The following is a 20739-nucleotide window of genomic DNA, read 5'->3' on the forward strand; positions in this document are numbered from 1 at the left end:
AATTACCGGATTGTCGTAAAAACTCATCCGGTTCACTGATGTCCTTTAGGGAAGGAAATCTGCCACCCTTACCCGGTCTGGCCTATATGTGACTCCAGACCTACAGCAATGTGGTTAATGGCCTAGCGACCCACTCAGTTGTATTTAAGAAGGCAGCTCATCACCACCTTCTCGAGGGCAACTAGGGATGGGCAATAAATGCTGGCCTTGCCAGCGATGCCCACATCCTGTGAATTAATTTTTTTTAAATTCGCCCCCTTAACTGCTTGGTCAGGCTGTACGTCACCTTACTGCTCTGTGCAGGTGAGGGCGTCTTTGCCACTCAGTCCACCCAGGCCTGGTTCACTCGCTGCAGCAGTGTTAAAAATCATTCAAAAAGAACATGCTGTACAAAGCGGGCTGACGGAATCGAAGGACTCTCAGGAGTAGATGAACCAAAGCTGGTCACACTGCCGACTGGATTTTCGGCTTTGGTGTTTTTGGGGCGGTAAAGTTAGCGCCTGGGAACAGTTTGTGCCTCAGTCAGTAACATTAGGCAGCTGGGCCCCGAGTCAGGGGGCGCAGCGCTAAGGGAGGCGTTGTACACCTCACTTGGGCGTTAGGATGGGAAAATCCCGAGCCGGGCCGGGCTGGGAGTGCTCCCAGAGACGCCTGGGGGAACGAAAAAACACTTTTTTAAAAAAAAAGCCACAAAAACATTCCCAAAATATTACCCACGCCACTACAATACAAATCGCAAAAAATTTTTTTTTAAAGAAATACCAATCACACGTACCCTAGGAGTCCATTACCCACCTCTCCGTTGTTGGGATGGTGGGACCGCCCCGATTTCCCAGGTGGTCACTGAGGGGCGAACGGGTCGGGCAGGAGTCACAACTCGCGCCAGTGTCGCGACCAGGGGCGTTGCACACACCGGGCCCAGCTCTCCCGGGCGGTGGTGCTCCGCTCCACCGCTAAACCGGACCTGAGGATCGCCGCGGGGCGCTGGAGGCTGACTGCCCGCCCGGAACACCTCTCCGCCGCCGCTCCAGGGCGAGCAGAGGACCGGAAAACCCCGCCCCTGCGAATCCTGGGATGGCCTCCCCTTTGTAGCTGTTGGATGCGTTGGGACTGATAAGAGCTGTCAGGGGATCACGTGTAGCTGGATCGGGTAGGTAACTAGCTCCAAGGGGATTGTCTGAATAACGAAAGATCAAAGCTCAAGTATTGGTTATGCATTGAGCTCGGGTGAAGGTTCGATAATAACCATCCAGAGTGTCATCTGTCCTAGTGGATGAGGCATCATTTCAAAGCAGTTCCCTGAGGATAGATCTGAGGTGCTAATGGTTAAGAACCCTTTCGCATATATTACTCTGAATCTTGAGATGCGGGGGGAGGGGTTGGAAAGAGTGTGGAAAGGGGTCTTATTAAGCAGAACCTTTGCTACTAAGCAAGACAGCTCTCTCGGCATTGAGTGGAAGCCTTCTAACTATCTACAGGTTTGAAAAGTTTTGATTTGAAAAATATCTTTCAGTTTCTACTGAGTAAGATGCATTTCCATCCACACAGCTTTACCCTTCATTTGCACTGTCTAGTTTTGCAATCACCTCTAGCTGATTATTACACAGTATTACACAGAAACAGGCCATTCGGCCCAACTGGTTTCTGCTGTTGTCAGCAGTGGCTCAGTGGGTAGCACTCTCTCGCTTCTGAGTCAGAAGGTCGTGGGTTCAAGTCCCACCCCAGAGACATGAGCACAAAAATCGAAGCTGGCACTCCCAGTGCAGTGCTGAGGGAGCGCTGCACTGTCGGAGGTGCCGTCTTTCGGATGAGACATTAAACCGAGGCCCCGTCTGCTCTCTCGGGTGGATGTAAAAGATCCCGCGGCACTATTTCGAAGACGAGCAGGGGAGTTATCCCCGGTGTCCTGGGGCCAATATTTATCCCTCAATCAACATTACTAAAAAAAGATGATCCGGTCATTATGACATTGCTGTTTGTGGGAGCTTGCTGTGCACAAATATGGCTGCCATGTTTGCAGCATTATAACAGTGACTACACTTCAAAATGTATTTCATTGGCTGTAAAGTGCTTTGAGGCGTGGTCGTGAAAGGCGCCATATAAATGCAAATCTTTTTTTCAAGTGTCTTATTTTTTTTCAGTTAGAAATATATCTTTTTTTTGTTTCTGAATTTTCCCTGTATTGTTACAGCTCGAGTGGAATGGCTGTTGTGCCGATGTTATCCATGATAGAGGGCATTCAGTGTAGGAATACAGCAGTGTGCACACAGTGGCGTGGGTGCAGTTGGCTCCCTGTCTAATGATTTGAATAGATTGGGGGCGCGGGGAAAAATGAATGTCTTTGTTGAGCAGAATTACCCTCACACATTCCCACAGGGGCTCTCTTGGACAGGAGCTAATTGAATCAAAGTGTGTGAGCAGCACATGTTTTGTGTGCTGGTTCAAGGGAGAGAGATAGCTGATAAAGACAGCTACCTCCGCGCATTTGTGCTTTCAGATTTCAGCACCGCGGACAGCAGCTGCATTAACCGCACGTGTATTGGCAGAAACTGTTGCATTTTACATGATCTGGGCGAGTGTGCAAGGGCGATGCTGCATTTATTTGCATTTGACAGCGCCCGGCTCTGATTGTCTGATGTCGGAGAAGGAGTGTTGTTTGGCTATGATGTTGCATTTGCACAAATAAAATGCAGGAAAAAAAAAACCAACTTCCGACAGCATTAATGAGGGGGAGAGGTCGAAGCAGCATAGAACAGCAGGTTAAGGCTGTGTTTTTCACAGAATAGGGAGAGGTATCTGGGGAATAGAGAAATAAAAGACATTGAGAAGAGGTTTGAAGCAGCCTAACTTAGCATTTTTCCTAACACGCCCTATCCATGTACTTAAAGAGAATAATGGTTTGTCAGAACGTGGCGATAGGCATGTAAATTGCTGTCAAGCTGCACACGTTCAAATATATTCCCAGCATAAATGAGATATTTTCCTTTTATTTAAGTGGGTGTAACATCTCGTTTGAAGGGCTGCATCCTCTATACAGCTATTTTATGTCAGACAATTAACCAAGTGGCCCCCCCCCCTTGTTAAAGGGACATCAGTTAGAAAACCGAATAAATCAAATTAAAATTTGGTTGCCGGGGGTGATGATGCACTCCAGTCCCTCCGGCGCCCACCTCTCGCGGAAGGCCGCGAGCGTACCGGTGGACACCGCGTGCTCCATCTCCAGGGACACCCTGGCTCGGATGTAACCGCGGAAGTGAGGCAGGCAGTCGGGCTGAACGACCCCCTCGGCCGCCCGCTGCTTGCCCGCACCAACTACTGAAGTTGCAGAGGCGCAGAGAGGGGAGAAGGTCCCATGAAATTCACCCACTGGCGGGGGGGGCCTGAAACTAAAACCTTCTGAGATGAGAATCGTAACTGAGGCAGACTGGCAATACTTACAACAGAGGTTACTGGCGACGTGCTGAATAACCTGGTAACTGATCGCTTAACAAATCATGTTTTCTTAAAGTTGTTCCTGGGATGTGGGCGTCGCTGGCAAGGCCGGCATTTATTGCCCATCCCTAATTGCCCCCTTGAGAAGGTGGTGGTGAGCCGCCTTCTTGAACCGCTGCAGTCCGTGTGGTGAAGGTGCTCCCACAGTGCTGTTAGGGAGGGAGTTCCAGGATTGTGACCCAGTGACGATGAAGGAATGGCCGATATATTTCCAAGTTGGGATGGTGTGTGACTTGGAGGGGAACGTGGAGGTGGTGGTGTTCCCATGGGCCTGCTTCCCTTGTCCTTCTAGGTGGTAGAGGTCGCGGGTTTGGGAGGTGCTGCCGAAGAAGCCTTGGCGAGTTGCTGCAGTGCATCTTGTAGATGGTACACACTGCAGCCAGGGGGCGCCGGTGGTGGAGGGAGTGAATGTTGAAGGTGGTGGATGGGGTGCCGATCAAGCGGGCTGCTTTGTCCTGGATGGTGTCGAGCTTCTTGAGTGTTGTTGGAGCTGCACTCATCCAGGCAAGTGGAGAGTATTCCATCACACTCCTGACTTGTGCCTTGTAGATGGTGGGAAGGCTTTGGGGAGTCAGGAGGTGAGACACTTACCGCAGAATACCCAGCCTCTGACCTGCTCTTGTTGCCAGAGTATTTATGTGGCTGGTCCAGTTAATTGTATTAACTATTAACCCATTGAACACCTTGTGCTCATGTTGCGAAAGTATAAATGGAACATTGATCAATGTTACAATAACTGAGATTAAACTTGCCTTACCTTTTAAATAATCAACACTTAGATTTAATTCTGATTAAATCTTTTAATCTGCCCATTTTGCTTCAATTTAAAAAATGTTTGCTGAAACAGTACAATAACTGCTGATAATACCATCGAGATTGTAGATTACCGAGCCAGACTGTACTGGGGAGCTTAATTAATGTATAGAAATGTTGCTGAACTATCTTTGGGTTTATCACTGTGCCTGTATTCATCGTAATAATGGGAGGCTGGCTCCTTTGAGCTAATGTCACCAGCACTCACTGTGAAAACAAATACAATGCACAGAGTATAACAGAGATAAACGTCTATGTCTATAATTCTTTAACTCTTTTTAACTCCAGGGACTTGAGCACAAAAAAATCTAGGCTGACCCTCCCAGTGCAGTGCTGAGGGAGTGCTGCACTGTCGGAGGTGGAGTCTTTTGTCTGCTCTCTCAGGTGGACGTAAAAGATCCCACGGCACTATTTCGAAGAAGAGCAGGGGAGTTCTCCCCGGTGTCCTGGGGCCAATATTTATCCCTCAATTAACATATCAAAAAAACAGATTATCTGGTCATTATCAACATTGCTGTTTGTGGGAGCTTGCTGTGTGCAAATTGGCTGCTGCGTTTCCCACATTACAACAGTGACTACACTCCAATAGTACTTCATGGCTGTAAAAGTGCATTGAGACTTCCGGTGGTTGTGAAAGGCGCTATATGAATGCAAGTCTTTCTTTTTAAAAAAAAAGTTGTAAATGTTTTAAAACAGTAAATACACATCAGGCCTTTCAGCATCTGTAAGAAAACACAATAGGTTGGTGTTTTCAGGTAGCTCCTTCATCGTAACCCATTCTGATTATCGAGTCGTAGAGATTACAGCTCAGAGTGAGGTCGCTCGCCATATGGTGCCAGTTCCAGCTCTTCAGTCGGAGCTTCCTGCTCTAATCCCTGCCCTTTCCCTGTGTCCTTTACTTACCCAATTGCTGTTTAAATAATCTAGCCTCTGCTCTGCTAACCCTCTGTGTGGGAAAATATTTCCGACATTCTCCTGCATTCTGTTACTGATAACCGTCAGTCTCGGAATCATTGATTCCTCCCGATCACCATTTCTTTCTCATGGTTTTAGTCTGCCGCTGGGTCTAGTCGCACAGCGGTTACGGTTGCAGTTTTGGCTTCAGGATTTGAACTTTGTTCAGCTTGCCTTCCCTCAGTATTTGATGAGGAGGAATTTCTTCTCTCAGAGGGTTGTAAATCTGTGGAATTCTCTGTCCCAGCGAGCTGTGGAGGCTGGGTCATTGAATATATTAAAGGTGGAGATAGACAGATTTTTGAGCGATAAGTGAGTCAAGGGTTATGGGGAGCGGGCAGGGAGGTGGAGCTGAGTCCATGATCAGATCAGCCATGATCTTATTAAATGACGGAGCAGGCTCGAGGGGTCAAATGGCCGACTCTTGCTCCTATTTCTTATGTTATAATTTTTTTAATACGTTGAGGCAGCGGGAATGCAAATTGTGCAATGCGAACAGTAGCATAGTGGCTACCTTACTGGGCTAGTAATCCAGAGACCCAAGTTCAAAATCCCACCACGGCAGCTGGGGAATTTAAATTCAGTTAATTAAATCAGCCTGGAATAAAAAAGCTAGTATCAGTAATGGTGCCCATGAAACTCCCGGATTGTCGTAAGAATCCATCTGGTTCAGTAACGTCCTTTAGGGAAGGAAATCTGCCGCACTTACCCAGTCTGGCCGATATGTGACTCCAGACCCACAGCAATGTGGTTGACTCTTAACTGCCCTCTGAAATGGCCCAGCGAGACACTTGGTTATACCAAACCGCTGCAACAAAGTCAGCACTGTGGGAGCACCTTCACCACACGGACTGCAGCGGTTCAAGAAGGCGGCTCACCACCACTTTCTCAAGGGGCAATTAGGAATGGGTAATAAATGCCGGCCTTCCCAGTGGCGCCCACATCCAATGAATAAATAATTAATTTTAAATCACCAGTTAGTTTTATGTCTAGAGGGTTATAATTCCTCGAAGTAATCTCGACATATTGTTGAGCTGTTGGGCTTTGAATCATCAGTCATCTGTTTATCACAGAATGGCCGCCATGTCTGAGACTCCCATGTGTGAGACATGGGATGTCATCATGCACGATGCAAATGGCGCTATTATTTAGAATTTCAAACCATCCAGGACAAAGCAGCTCGCTTGATCGGCACCCCATCCACCACCTTCAACATTCACTCCCTCCACCACCGGCGCACCGTGGCTGCAGTGTGCACCATCTACAAGATGCACTGCAGCAACTCGCCAAGGCTTCTTCGGCAGCACCTCCCGAACCCGTGACCTCTACCCCCTAGAAGGACAAGGGCGGAGGGCGCATGGGAACACCATCACCTGTGAGTTGGATAAGTATCTGAAGGAAATAAATTGCTGGGCTGCGGGGAAAGGGCGGGGGGTGAGGGGTGGGACTAGCTGAGAGCCGGCACAGGTTCGATGGGCCGAATGGCCTTCTCCCTTGCTGTAACCGTTCTATGATTCTCAACAGCCTGTACCCATGGCTGAAAGGCTCATTTAGCGAGTCTACCCTCGCGTCTCCGTGCTCTGACAGTACGCATCAATCTCCTGGCTGATTTCTCTTATAATCCAGTAACAACAAGGTTATATTTTCCATCAGTTCATTGTTGATGAACAAATTGAGTGGATTTTCCCCGGGTTAATCCACGCTGGCTCTTTTGTGAACACCAAGCATTCCAGTCTGTCTTCACTACCCATCATCTTTGCGCATCTTAAAAACAATAAACACAACCTATAGACTTAGCCCTTTTGCATCTACTTCAAAGGATTCTGTTGCAGTGAGAGCGAGCCAAATGAGAGGGAGAATACAGCCACCACGTTTAAAATGGTGGCATTATAACCTCGTGTCTCTCAGCCCGTGTCTCCGGTCAAAGGGAGCTTTGCAGCAAATGATTGATTTTAATGATTCAATTAATGCATCTCCGAGCACTTCCTCTCAAAAGAAGACAGACACCAACTTACCCGGCACGTTAATCAGATTTGGGCCCATTGTTTCCTGCTACACAATCTCAGTTGCATTTCTCTGGATGGTCTCTAATCAAATTGTGCTCAGACTGCGGGGCTGAGCAAGTGCCAAACTTTCTAAAGAGAGGGCTGAGAATAAAAAGTCAGTTCGGCCGCAGTGTAGTCTTTTAAAACAGGTGTTGTCTGTAAGTACGTCCCAAATCCTTACTAAAGGATGCACAGCTATGAGAATGACGTGCCTTTCACCTCCTCAAACCATCCCAAAGCACTTTGCAGCCAATGTATCACAGTTGAAACGTAGTTACTGTTATTACGTAGGCAGACAATTTACACACCGCAAGATCCCACCAACAGCACTAGGATAAATGGAAGGTTGGTCATTTTTAATAGTGTTGGTTGAGGAATATTGGCTTGGACACCAGTAGAACTCCCCTGCTCATATTCAAAAAAAGTGCCATGGGATTTTTTGCGTCCACCTGAGAGGGCAGACAGGGCCTCAGTTAAAGGTCTCATCTGAAAAACAACCCCTCCGACAGTGTCACGCTCCCTCAGTACTGCCCCTCCGACAGTGTCACGCTCCCTCAGTACTGCCCCTCCGACAGTGTCTCGCTCCCTCAGTACTGCCCCTCCGACAGTGTCACGCTCCCTCAGTACTACCCCTCCGACAGTGCGGCGTTCCCTCAGTACTGCCCCTCCGACAGTACGTCACTCCCTCAGTACTGCCCCTCCGACAGTACGTCACTCCCTCAGTACTGCCCCTCCGACAGTACGTCACTCCCTCAGCACTGCCCCTCCGACAGTGCGGCGCTCCCTCAGCACTGTCCCTCCGACAGTGCGGCGCTCCCTCAGTACTGTCCCTCCGACAGTGCGGCGCTCCCTCAGCACTGCCCCTCCGACAGTGCGGCACTCTCTCAGTACTGTCCCTCCGACAGTGTCACGCTCCCTCAGCACTGCCCCTCCGACAGTGCGACGCTCCCTCAGCACTGCCCCTCCGACAGTGCGGCACTCCCTCAGTACTGCCCCTTCGACAGTGCGGCGCTCCCTCAGCACTGCCCCTCCGACAGTGCGGCGCTCCCTCAGTACTGTCCCTCCGACAGTGCGGCGCTCCCTCAGTACTGCCCCTTCGACAGTGTCACGCTCCCTCAGTACTGCCCCTCCGACAGTGCGGTACTCCCTCAGTACTGCCCCTCCGACAGTGTGGCACTCCCTCAGTACTGCCCTTCCGACAGTGTCACACTCCCTCAGTACTGCCCCTCCGACAGTGTCACGCTCCCTCAGTACTGCCCCTCCGACAGTGTCACGCTCCCTCAGTACTGCCCCTCCGACAGTGTCACGCTCCCTCAGTACTACCCCTCCGACAGTGCGGCGTTCCCTCAGTACTGCCCCTCCGACAGTACGTCACTCCCTCAGTACTGCCCCTCCGACAGTACGTCACTCCCTCAGTACTGCCCCTCCGACAGTACGTCACTCCCTCAGCACTGCCCCTCCGACAGTGCGGCGCTCCCTCAGCACTGCCCCTCCGACAGTGCGGCACTCCCTCAGTACTGTCCCTCCGACAGTGCGGCGCTCCCTCAGCACTGCCCCTCCGACAGTGCGGCGCTACCTCAGCACTGCCCCTCCGACAGTGCGGCACTCCCTCAGTACTGCCCCTCCGACAGTGCGGCACTCCCTCAGTACTGCACTGGAGTGTCAGCCTGGATTTATCTGTTCAAATCCCTGGAGCAGGACTTGAACCCACGACCTTCTGACTCAGAGGCGAGTGTGATGCTCACTGAGCCACAGTACCTCACTGACTTTCGTTGAAATAACTTAAAGTAATCAGAATTTTTCCTTATATGTTCCAGCGACCGGACTCGAGTCTTGCTGCGACTGACCCGCAACATTTGCCGACCCTGGACTCGAAACCAGCGGGGACCTCCCTGAACTTAAAGCAAGAGCAAGCCACAAATGCTGCACTATCTACTGTCAACCCAGCCATCTCCTCAGGACTTCGCCTCTCTGACCTGGAAGAATTGATTCATTCACCAACCCAGGCTGGGACTGTGGAGTTACCACCGGCACCTTGTGTAAAGGTACTTCAAACACCTTCTAATTGTTTTAAAACAGATGGATGTCTGAGTGAGCTGTATAGTACTTTCAAGAGAGTGTAGGAGCTACAAGAACAGAAATAAAAATACTTGCATTTATATAGCAGCTTTCATGACATCCCAAAGCACTTTACAGCCAATGAAGTACTTTTGGAGTGTAGTCACTGTTGTAATGTGGGAAACGCAGCAGCCAAATTGCACACAGCAAGCTCCTACACACAACAACATGATACTGACCAGATAATCTGTTTTTGTGATGTTGATTGAGAGATAAATATTGGCCCCAGGACACCGGGGATAACTCCCCTGCTCTTCTTCGAAATAATGGCCATGGGATCTTTTACGTCCACCCGAGAGAGCAGACGCGGCCTTGGTTTAATGTCTCATCCGAAAGACGGCACCTCCGACAGTGCGGCGCTCCCTCAGTACTGCCCCTCCGACAGTGCAGCGCTCCCTCAGTACTGCCCCTCCGACAGTGCGGCACTCCCTCAGCACTGCCCCTCCGACAGTGCGGCACTCCCTCAGTACTGCCCCTCCGACAGTGTGGCGCTCCCTCAGTACTGCCCCTCCAACAGTGCGGCACTCCCTCAGTACTGCACCTCCGACAGTGCGGCACTCCCTCAGTACTGCCCCTCCAACAGTGCAGTGCTCCCTCAATACTGCCCCTCCAACAGTGCAGTGCTCCCTCAGTACTGCACCTCTGACAGTGCAGCACTCCTTCAGCACTGCACTAGGAGAGTCAGCCTAGATTTTTGTGCTCAAGTCTCTGGAGTGGAGACTTGAACCCACGACCTTCTGACTTAGAGGCGAGTGTGCTACCCACTGAGCCACAGAAAATAAATGGGTAAACAGCTGCATTAAAGCAGATGGAGGAAGGCCTCACGACGTGTTAAGCGTCCGTCTGTGAATATTGGAACAGGAACCTCTCGGTTACAGCTTGACTTTTGCCTTGAGCTTTGAGAGATGCAAACCCAAACACTGTCTGTGTAGTGTGCCACCTTGTGGCAGCATGTATTCTTTGCAGACTGCAGGAAGAAATAAGCCAGGAGTGCGGGTAACCTGCGGGACTTCAGGTGCACAATTCCCGACCCATGGCTCTGATAACTTTTGAATATGTGAAAATTGCCTCTGCATAAGCCGGTTGGTGCCTCCTGTTCTCCTCAGGTCTGCCCTCCAAAGGGCAGTTCTTAAGATACACGTCCAAGAAATCACCTTGTAACGTATTTGCTTCATGGGTTCTTTGCGCAAGAATCCATAGCAACACATTGCTATTAAGAATTAGTTGGTTTATTAGCAAAAGTTTTAACAATCACACTACACATTACTGGTTCATCCACCAGGCTCACAACCACCTGCCTCATCGTGGATCCCCCGAACCCAACTGGCTGGGGTTTTATTGAGGCTTGTGAACATCACGTGACTGGCTAAGCCACTCCCAACTCAACAGCTCTACAACTATTTTTCGTTGCACCTGTAAATTAAATGCCCCCTGGCAAAGGGGCACGAAAACCGACACGTGAACAAATTAAACTTTAGCCATTAAACAGATCAAATTAAAATTTGGTTGCCGGGGGTAACGATGCACTCCAGTCCCACCGGCGCCCACCTCTCGCGGAAGGCCGCGAGCGTACCGGTGGACACCGCGTGCTCCATCTCCAGGGACACCCTGGCTCGGATGTAAGCGCGGAAGAGAGGCAGGCAGTCGGGCTGAATGACCCCCTCGACCGCCTGTTGCCTGGACCCGTTAATGGCCCCCTTGGCCAGGCCCAGGAGCAGTCCTACGAAGAGGCCTTCCGACCTGCCCGCTCCCCTCTGCACAAGGTGCCCAAAGATCAGGAGTGTGGGACTGAAGTGCAACCAGAATTTGAGGAGCAGCCCCTTCAAATAATGGAAGAGGGGCTGCAACCTCACACACTCGACATAAACATGGAACACAGACTCCCAGACCGCAGAAATTGCAGGCGGCCTGGGAGTCCGTGAACCGACTTAAAAACTTATTGCACGGGACAGCTCGACAAACCCTTGAGCATACTCACCTGTGCACACATTACAGTCCCGATGTGAGTCAGTAGCGTTGCCGGGAGCGCCAAAGACAGAAATTGAGATGTATGAGCGAGAAAGTATTCTCACTGAAGAGATTTGTTATACGGGCCCTGCCTCAGCTCTTCGACTGCTGAAACCCTCACCCCTGTCTTTGTTACCTTGTCTGTTCCAATGCTCTTCTCCGACCCCTCACCCTCGGTAAGCGTGAGCTCATCCAAAACTATGCTTCCCATGTCCACCTCACACCAAGTCCTGTTCACCCATCACCCTCTGTGCTACATTGGCTCCCAATGCACCAACACCTCGAGTTAAAAATCCTCATCCTTGTTTTCAAATCCCTCCATGGCCTCGCTATCACTATAACCTCCTCCAGCCCTACCAAACCCCCCCCCCCCTGTCAAATCTCTACGCCCCTCCAATTCTAGCCTCTGGCGTTTCCTACTTTTCATCGTTCCACCATTGGAGGCCGTGCCTTCAGCTGCCTGGGCCCCAAGCTCTGGAACTCCCTGCCTAAACCTCTCTGCTTCTCTCTCCTCCTTTAAGACACTCCTTAAAACCTATCTCTTTGACCCAGCTGCTTTAATGGGGAGATGAGGGGAAAAAAATGTCACCCAGAGGGTGGTGGGGGGTCTGGAACTCACGGCCTGAAAGGGTAGTAGAGGCAGAAACCCTCACCACATTTATAAAGTACTTGGATGTGCACCTGAAGTGCCGTAACTTACAGGGCTACGGACCCAGAGCTGGAAAGTGGGATTAGGCTGGGTAGCTCTTTGTCGATCGGCGCGGACACGATGGGCCGAATGGCCTCCTTCTATGATTCTAATATCTCCGTATGTGGCTCGGTATCAGATTTTGTTTGATTCGCACCGCTGTGAGGCGCCTTGGGGCGTTTTACTACGTTAAAGGTGCTATATAAATGTAAGTTTGTCGGTATCCTTAAAAAAAAAATAGCCTGATTTCCAGCTTCTTCAGAGCCACCAGAGGGCTGCTGGTCTTCAGTAGGTTCTCCAGGATTGTCTGTGGATAGAAAGAAAGACTTGCATTTATATAGCGCCCTTCACGACCACCAGACGTCTCAAAGCGCTTTACAGCCAATGAAGTACTTTTTAAATTATAGTCACTGTTGTAATGTGGGAAGCGGCAGCCAATTTGCACACAGCAAGCTCCCACAGACAGCAATGTGATAATGACCCGGATAATCTGCTTTTTTTGTGATGTTGATTGAGGGATAAATATTGGCCCCAGGACATCGGGGATAACTGCCCCTGCTCTTCTTCGAAATAGTGCCCTGGGATCTTTTACGCCCACCTGCGAGGGTAGACAGGGCCTCGGTTTAACGTCTCACCCGAAAGACAGCACCTCCGACAGTGCGGCACTCCCTCAGCACTGCACTGGGAGTGGTAGCCTAGATTTTTGTGCTCGAGTCCCTGGAGTGGGATTTGAACCCACAACCTTCTGACTCAGAGGCGAGTGTGGTGCCCACTGAGCCACGGCTGATCGAGGGGGCGACTTGCGCTGAGGGCAGACACCAAAGACCAGACGTGGAACAATCGAGGCTTTCAGCATCATATTGATGTTCTCTGCGTCGCTTAGCGACTGAGAGAGCCTTTTTTGATTATGATTTTTGTTGTTGATTTGCTTGGCTGCCTGTCGGCTAAGGTTGTGGTTATTAAGATTTTATCCATTCTCTCTCAAACTCCTCTGATCTTTTGTTATTTGAGTTATAATGCAGAAAGGGAAAAAAACAACAAGCTGCCCTGAGGCCCCTGTCGCGCCTCGTGCTACACGCAGAGTCTGTGAGGGAGCGCAGGGGAAATAATTGAAAGGTGCCTGAACTGGTGAGCGAAGGAACGAATACACGTTGAGGAACTGTACGCTTCGGTGGATGTTAAAATGAGCCGAAACTGTATCGTGAAAAGGGAACTGTTCAGAATGCTGAATGTGAGAGTGCATCGACAGGTCAATGCTTGGCATTTACCGTCCGCCGACTCTGTGTTAATAATAATAACCTGCATTTATATAGCGCCTTTAATGTAGTAAAACGTCCCAAGGCGCTCACAGCAGTGTTACAAGACACAACAGATAAATTTGACACCGAGCCACAAAATGAAGACCTAACGGCAGACAACCAAAAGCTTGGAGAGCAGAGCTGGTCTCCAGTCGTCTTGGTTAACTCTTGCCACTGGACCAAGACCTAGCTCTGTCAGGCCCGTGTGGTGGCTGGTGTGCAACGGTCACCACATGTTAAAAAAATCCACGCACAGGCATCTTCCACCCTTCAGGATGTAGTTCGGGACCTGGAATATTAGGTCCTTCATTGAAACACCTGTGAACTCATCCCTTTTTGGCGTGGAAGCAAGTCATCCTCGCCTCGAGGGACTGCCGATGACGATGCTGACCAAAGAGGTAGGTTTTAAGGAGCTTCTTAATGGAGGAAATAGAGGTGGAGAGGCGGAGAGGTTTAGGGAGGGAGTTCCAGAGCTTGGGGCCCAGGCAGCTGAAGGCACGGCCACCGATGGTTGAGCGATTATAATCAGGGATGTTCAAGAGGGCAGAATTTGAGGAGCGCAGACATCTCGTGGGGTTGCGAGGCTGAAAAATATTATCGAGATAGGGAGGGGCGAGGCCATGGAGGGATTGGTAAATGAGAATTTTGGAATCGAGGCGTTGTTACACCGGGAGCCAACGTAGGTCAGCGAGCACAGCGGTGATGGGTGAGCGGGACTTGGTGCGAGTTAGGACACGGGCTACCGAGTTTTGGATCACCTCTAGTTTACGTAGGGTAGATTATGGGAGGGATGGAGTTAGTGGTTGAGAGAATGCAGTTTTTGGCGGGGACCAACGATAATGGCTTCGGTCTTCCCAATATTTAATTGTTGCTGGATACTAGGCTCCCAAAGCAAGCGCTCTACTCAGAGCTCCGACACAGCAAGCGAGCCCCAGGTGGGCAGAGGAAACGCTTCAAGGACACCCTCAAAGCCTCCCTGATAAAGTGCAACATCCCCACCAACACCTGGGAATCCCCGGCCCAAGCCCGCCCTAAGTGGAGGAGAAGCATCCGAGGAAGGCACTGAGCACCTCGAGTCTTATTGCCGGGAGCACGCGGAAGCCAAGCACAGACAGCGGAAGGAGCGTACGACAACCCAAGCCCCCCACCCACCCGTCCCTCCAACCACCAGCTGCCCCACCTGTGACAGAGACTGTAGGTCCCGCATTGGGCTCATCGGTCGCCTGAGAAATGGTATTTTTCCCCCAAATAATCGCAATGTACATTAAATAAAAAAAAGTCTTGTTTCACACAACACGTTACTTGTGTCAGAGATATGGGAGGTATTATCGGTAAGAGCAAGCCTGCGGAACATGTAATTAGTTGTTCTGTATACAAAGGAGGAGTTCACTAAAGGTGAACCGTCGCTTTAGGCATGTCAATGCTGGGGTTGGTTTCCAAGGAGGGTGTTACTTTACATTGGCACCAGGATTGAAGCAAAATTGGGAGCTCTTTTCTCCAGGAGATAAAAGGCTGGGGGGGTGGGGGGGATGAATGAATACAATTATGAAAGGGGTTTGATCGGGCAGACGTAGAGAAGATGTTTCCACCTGTGCAGACCATCAATGTAAGATTGTCGCTCACATATCCATCAGGGGAAACAGCAAAAGCACCTTACCCCAGAGACTGGTGAGAATGGGGACCTCGCAACAGCTGGAGTGCTTGAGGCACGCAGCACCGATGCATTTAATTGGAAGCTCGAGAAATTTATGAGGGAGAAAGGAATAGAGGGTTATGCTGATCGAGTGAGGTGAAGTAAAAGGAAGACTTGCATTTATATAGCGCCTCCAACGACCACCGGACGTCGCAAAGCGCTTTACGGCCAATGAAGTACTTTTGGAGTATGGTCTCTGTTGTAATGTGGGAAACGCGGCAGCGAATTTGCGCACAGCAAGCTCCCACAAACAGCAACGTGATAATGACCGTACCGTCAGTCCAGTGTGGCACTGAGGGGAGATGGCAGTGTCGGCGATGCCATCTTCAGGTGAGGTGTCAAACCACGGCCCTCGGCTGTGGGGGTAGGGTGGATGTTAAAGACCCCTTGGCATTATTCACTGAAGAGCGGAGTGATCGCTCAACATCCTGGTTAACATCCTTCTCTTAATTGTCATTAATCACAGTGTCAGCTGTGGCTCAGTGGGCAGCACACTCGCCTCGGAGGCAGCAGGTTGTGGGTTCAAGTCCCACTCCAGGGATTTGAGAATAAAAATCCAGGCTGCCATTCCCAGTGCAGTGCTGAGGGAGCGCTGCACTGTTGGAGGTGCTGTCTTTAGGATGAGATGTTAAACCGAGGCCCCGTCTGCTCTCTCAGGTGGATGTAAAAGATCCCAGGGCACTCTTTTGAAGAAGAGCAGAGGGAGTTCTCCCCGGTGTCCTGGGGCCAATATTTATCCTGCAATCAACATCATTATCTGGGTCATTGTCACATTGCTGTTTGTGGGAGCTTGCTGTGCGCAAATTGGCTGCCGTGTTTCCCACAGTGCAACAGTGACTACACTTCCAAAAAAAAAGTGCTTCATTGGCTGTAAAGCGCTTTGGGACTTCATGGTTGTGAAAGGTGCTATATAAATGCAAGTCTTTCTTTTAACCAACAGTGTTCCAAAGCAGATGAACTGGCCATGCCTGTGTGCAAAGTGACTGCGACACTTGCTTATTTATATAAAAGAAAAACTTGCATTTATATAGCGCCTTTGACGACCTCAGGACATCCCATAAGTGCTTCACAGCCAATGAAGTACTTTTGGGGTATAGTCACTGTTGTAATTGATTCACTATATGTGTAGGACTTTCAGAGAGGTGATAAAGTGTCATATAAATCCAGCTCCTTCTTTGTTGACATTTTCTACATTATAATATGACTGGCACCAAAATCACTGGATATTGCCAAGTCCCCTGTGAAAGCATCTTATCACTGAGGGTAAACAACGCCATATCGTTAATATCTAAATCACTGCTATTAACCTTATCTGGAGGTAACAGAGAGAGATACCGATTGACTAAAGCCTATTATACCCGTTAAATAATATGTAATCCTGATGTACTCTTCTCAACTCTGGACACTGTGAATTTGCAATTAAATGTTTGTATCAGCCTCAAGCAGCTGGGCTACAGGCAAACCTCAATGGATTGAGAACGCTGCACGTGCCCCTCAATTGTGTCGAGTCTTTAGGAAGCGAGATTAACTATTTCCCAATAAGCCATTGAAGGGAGTAATTAAATTGTCTACTGTGGTTCTGATTAGAAAAGGGAGCTTTAACTGAGCCAGCAGAGATACTTGGTGCACTTGATACTGCAAGGTAGCTTGTTTGATGTTGATGTTGCTGGCAGATTATTTAACACGGTTGTCAGGGTTATTTTGCGAGAGGGACCCCCGTAGAATAGTTACTTGAGAAGCATTCTGTGCACGCTCTCATTCCAACGCAAGATTTGTTTCGTATGTAACAGTGGCAACATGCTTAATGCCCAAGAGCGATCTCATTTTGTCTGCTGTTCTAATGGAGACGTTAAACCATTTTAATAAAAAAAAGCCTTGGCTCCTTCAATAAAACTCTTGCCTCTGAGTCGGAAGGTTGTGGGTTCAAATCCCACTCCAGGGACTTGAGCACATAAATCTAGGCTGACACTCCCAGTGCAGAGCTGAGGGAGTGCCGCACTGTCGGAGGTGCTGTCTTTCGGATGAGACGTTAAACCGAGGCCCCGTCTGCTCTCTCTCGTTGATGTAAAAGATCCCACGGCCACTATGTCGAAGAAGAGCAGGGGCGTTATCCCCGGTGTCCTGGCCAATATTTATCCCTCAATCAACATCACTAAAGCAGATGATCTGATCATTATCACCTTTCTGTTTGTGGGAGCTTGCTGTGCACAAATTGGTTTCCTACATTACACAGTGACTACACTCCAAAAATACTTCATTGGGTGTAAAGTGCTTTGAGACGCCTGGTGGTCATGAAAGGTGCTATATAAATGCAAGTATTTTTTTGATCTGGGGCACTATTGAGGGGATGCTGCATTGTCAGAGGTGCTGTCTGTCAAATGATAAACATAGAAACATAGAAACATAGAAAATAGGTGCAGGAATAGGCCATTCGGCCCTTCGAGTCTGCACCACCATTCAATAAGATCATGGCTGATCATTCACCTCAGTACCCCTTTCCTGCTTTCTCTCCATACCCCTTGATCCCTTTAGCCGCAAGGGCCACATCTAACTCCCTCTTGAATATATGTAACAAACCGGCCTCAACAACTTTCTGCGGTAGAGAATTCCACAGGTTAACAACTCTCCAAGTGAAGAAGTTTCTCCTCATCTCAGTCCTAAATGGCTTACCCTTTTATCCTTAGACTGTGACCCCTGGTTCTGGACTTCCCCAACATCAGGAACATTCTTCCTGCATCTAACCTGTCCAATCCCGTCAGAATTTTATATGCTTCTATGAGATCCCCTCTCATTTTTCTAAACTCCAGTGAGTACAAGCCCAGTCGATCCAGTCTCTCCTCATATGTCAGTCCTGCCATCCCGGGAATCAGTCTGGTGAACCTTCGCTGCACTCTCTCAATAGCAAGAACATCCTTCCTCAGATTCGGAGACCAAAACTGAACACAATATTCCAGGTGTGGCCTCACCAAGGCCCTGTACAACTGCAGTAAGACCTCCCTGCACATCGACCTGTCCCAGTGAGTGATCCCATGAATAAGCAGGGACTCTCACGCAGTTATTCTCTGGAGCATGCCGAAACCAAGCGCAGGCAGCGGAAGGAGCATGCGGCAAACCAGTCCCACCCACCCTTTCCTTCAACCACTGTCTGTCCCACCTGTGACAGAGACTGTAATTCCCATATTGGACTGTCCAGTCACCTAAGAACTCACTTTTAGAGTGGAAGCAAGTCTTCCTCGATGTTGAGGGACTGCCTATGATGATGATGATTCTCTCGACATCTTATTGCTGCTGATGGCACTTTGGGGGGTATCCAAAATGGCTGCTTAGTATGTTTACAAACATTAGGAACTGCAGTTGGGATTTCCATGTATGTACATGCTGTTTGTAGCCACCAGATGGCATCATTGCTGAAGGCTACTGAGCAGCACGCACATGGTGCTGCTCTGGTATAAAAGTCCAGCCATTTTGAGAGTCAGGCACTTTGGGCCAAAATAAAGCAGAAGCAAGGTTGTACCTTGCTTAGTTGAACAGTACTCAGTTTGAACCTTTATTGCATATGTAACAGGATTCATTTGCCATCAGCAAAGTACTTTGAGCTGTGAAAAAACGTGTACAAATTCTTGCATTGCTGTACAAAGCAAAGGAATTTTAAATGATTACTTTTTTGCGCGGCGAGTGGTTAGGATCTGGAATGCACGGCCTGAAAGGGTGGTGGAGGCAGACTCCATCGTGGCTTTCTAAAGGGAGTGGGATAAATACCCGAAGGAAATAAATTTGCAGGGCTACGGGGAAAGGGCGGAGGGAGTGGGACTGGCTGAGGTGCTCTTGTAGAGAGCCGGCACGGGCTCGACGGGCCGAATGGCCTCCTTCTGTGCTGTAACCGTTCTGTGATTCTATAACACTTAAGAGTTTCCGCTGGTTTAATGGCGCAATTTGCCTGAATTCGGTGTAGCGCACGGAAAAGATCGCGGAATTTTAAGCGCAAATGACGTTCAGCGCAAACAGACTTTCTGCCATCTTTCAGAGGAAAGAGAGGCGGAGAGGTTTAGGCAGGGAGTTGCAGAGCTTGGGGCCCAGGCAACAGAAGACACGGCCACCAATGTTGGAGTGATTATAATCAGGGATGCTCAAGAGGGCAGAATTAGAGGAGCGCAGACATCTCGGGGGGTTGTGGGGCTGGAGGAGATTACAGAGATAGGGAGGGGCATCTGTTATCTTTTCATTAAAATCCCTTAGGCATTTATCCCGAAACATTTATAACATTTGTAGAATGTGCATTTCATTGGGCATGAAGGTATTTAAAGCTCACGACCAATTTGTGTATTTGGAGACATGAAACCTTTTATTGTGATTCAAAGCCGAGACCGATGAATCTTCTGAGGCCCACAGAGTCACACAGCTCTGTGATTTGCTGAATTTCGGCATTTTACCTCAATCCCCAGGATCGCGAGGCTCCCCGGCCTAGAAATCAGGATGCTGCCTCGATATTACAGGCCCGAAACGGTGTCCCTCGCATCAATCTGCCGTGCACACTGACTCCGCACTGAAGCTGGCATCATGCCCCTTTCCTGACACAAACGAGAAGGCCCACGTCCCCAAACTGGGTGGCCCCGAACAGCACTGGTGCTGGGCTGGCTGTGCACACGACCTTACCCATGGTCACTTAGGCAACTGCTGGAGCCCACCACCAAAAAAGGTCAAGGGGTGCTCCTCCCAGACCCATAGCATCCCAAAGATGTCACCATCGCCCACTCGACACCATCCGATCCCTTCTCTCTCCCGATCCCCCCCTCTCTTCAACCTCCCCCTCCCTCTCTCTCTTCCTCTTCCCCCTCCCTCTTTCTCTTCCTCTTCCCCCTCCCTCTCTCTTCCTCTTACCCCTCCCTCTCTCTCTGCCCCCTTCCCCTCTCTCTTCCCCTCCCCCTCTCTCTTCCTCTTCCCCCTCCCCCCCCTCTCTCTTCCCCCTCCCCCCTCTCTCTTCCTCTCCCCTTCCCCCTCCCCCCTCTCTCTTCCCCCTCCCCTCCCCCCCTCTCTCTTCCTTCTCCCCTCCCCCCCTCTCTCTTCCCCCTCCCCTCCCCCCCTCTCTCCCCTCCCCCCTCTCTCTTCCCCTCCCCCTCTCCCTCCCACTCTCCCTCTCTCTTCCCCCTCTCCTTCCCCCTCTCTCTTCCCCATCCCCTTCCCCCTCCCCTTCCCCTCTCCCCCTCCCCCTCCCCCTCTCTCTTCCCCATCCCCTTCCCCCTCCCCTTCCCCTCTCCCCCTCCCCCTCCCCTTCCCCTCTCCCCCTCCCCCTCTTTTTTCCCCTTCCTCTTCCCTTCCCCTCCCCCTCCCCTATCTCTTCCCCCTCCCCTTCCCCCTCTCTCTTCCCCTTTCCCCCTCCCCTCCCCTCCCCTCCCTCTCGCCCCTCTCTTCCCCTTCCCCTCCCCCTCTCTCTTCCCCTTCCCCTCCCCCTCTCTCTTCCCCCTCCCCTCCCCCTCTCTCTTCCCCTTCCCCTCCCCCTCTCTCTTCCCCCTCCCTTCCCCCTCCCTTCCTCCTCTCTCTTCCCCCTCTCTCTTCCCCCTCCCCCTCTCTCTTCCCGTCCCCTTCCCCTCCCCCTCCCCTTCCCTCTCTCTCTTCCCCTTCCCCTCCCCCTCC

At 50.3% G+C, this 20739-nt stretch overlaps 1 protein-coding gene across 1 annotated transcript in view; it reads left to right on the forward strand.

Moving 5' to 3' along the window:
• ccdc33 (coiled-coil domain containing 33) overlaps positions 1-20739 on the forward strand; it is a 282778-nt gene that overhangs the window by 176680 nt on the left and 85359 nt on the right. Inside the window, exon 14 of the mRNA XM_070863959.1 lies at positions 9122-9349. Coding sequence (XP_070720060.1) covers positions 9122-9349 — 228 coding nt within the window. The remainder of the gene's footprint in view (positions 1-9121; positions 9350-20739) is intronic.

The sequence above is a fragment of the Pristiophorus japonicus genome, chromosome 21 (genome assembly GCF_044704955.1).
Source record: "Pristiophorus japonicus isolate sPriJap1 chromosome 21, sPriJap1.hap1, whole genome shotgun sequence".
NCBI lineage: Eukaryota > Metazoa > Chordata > Chondrichthyes > Pristiophoridae > Pristiophorus > Pristiophorus japonicus.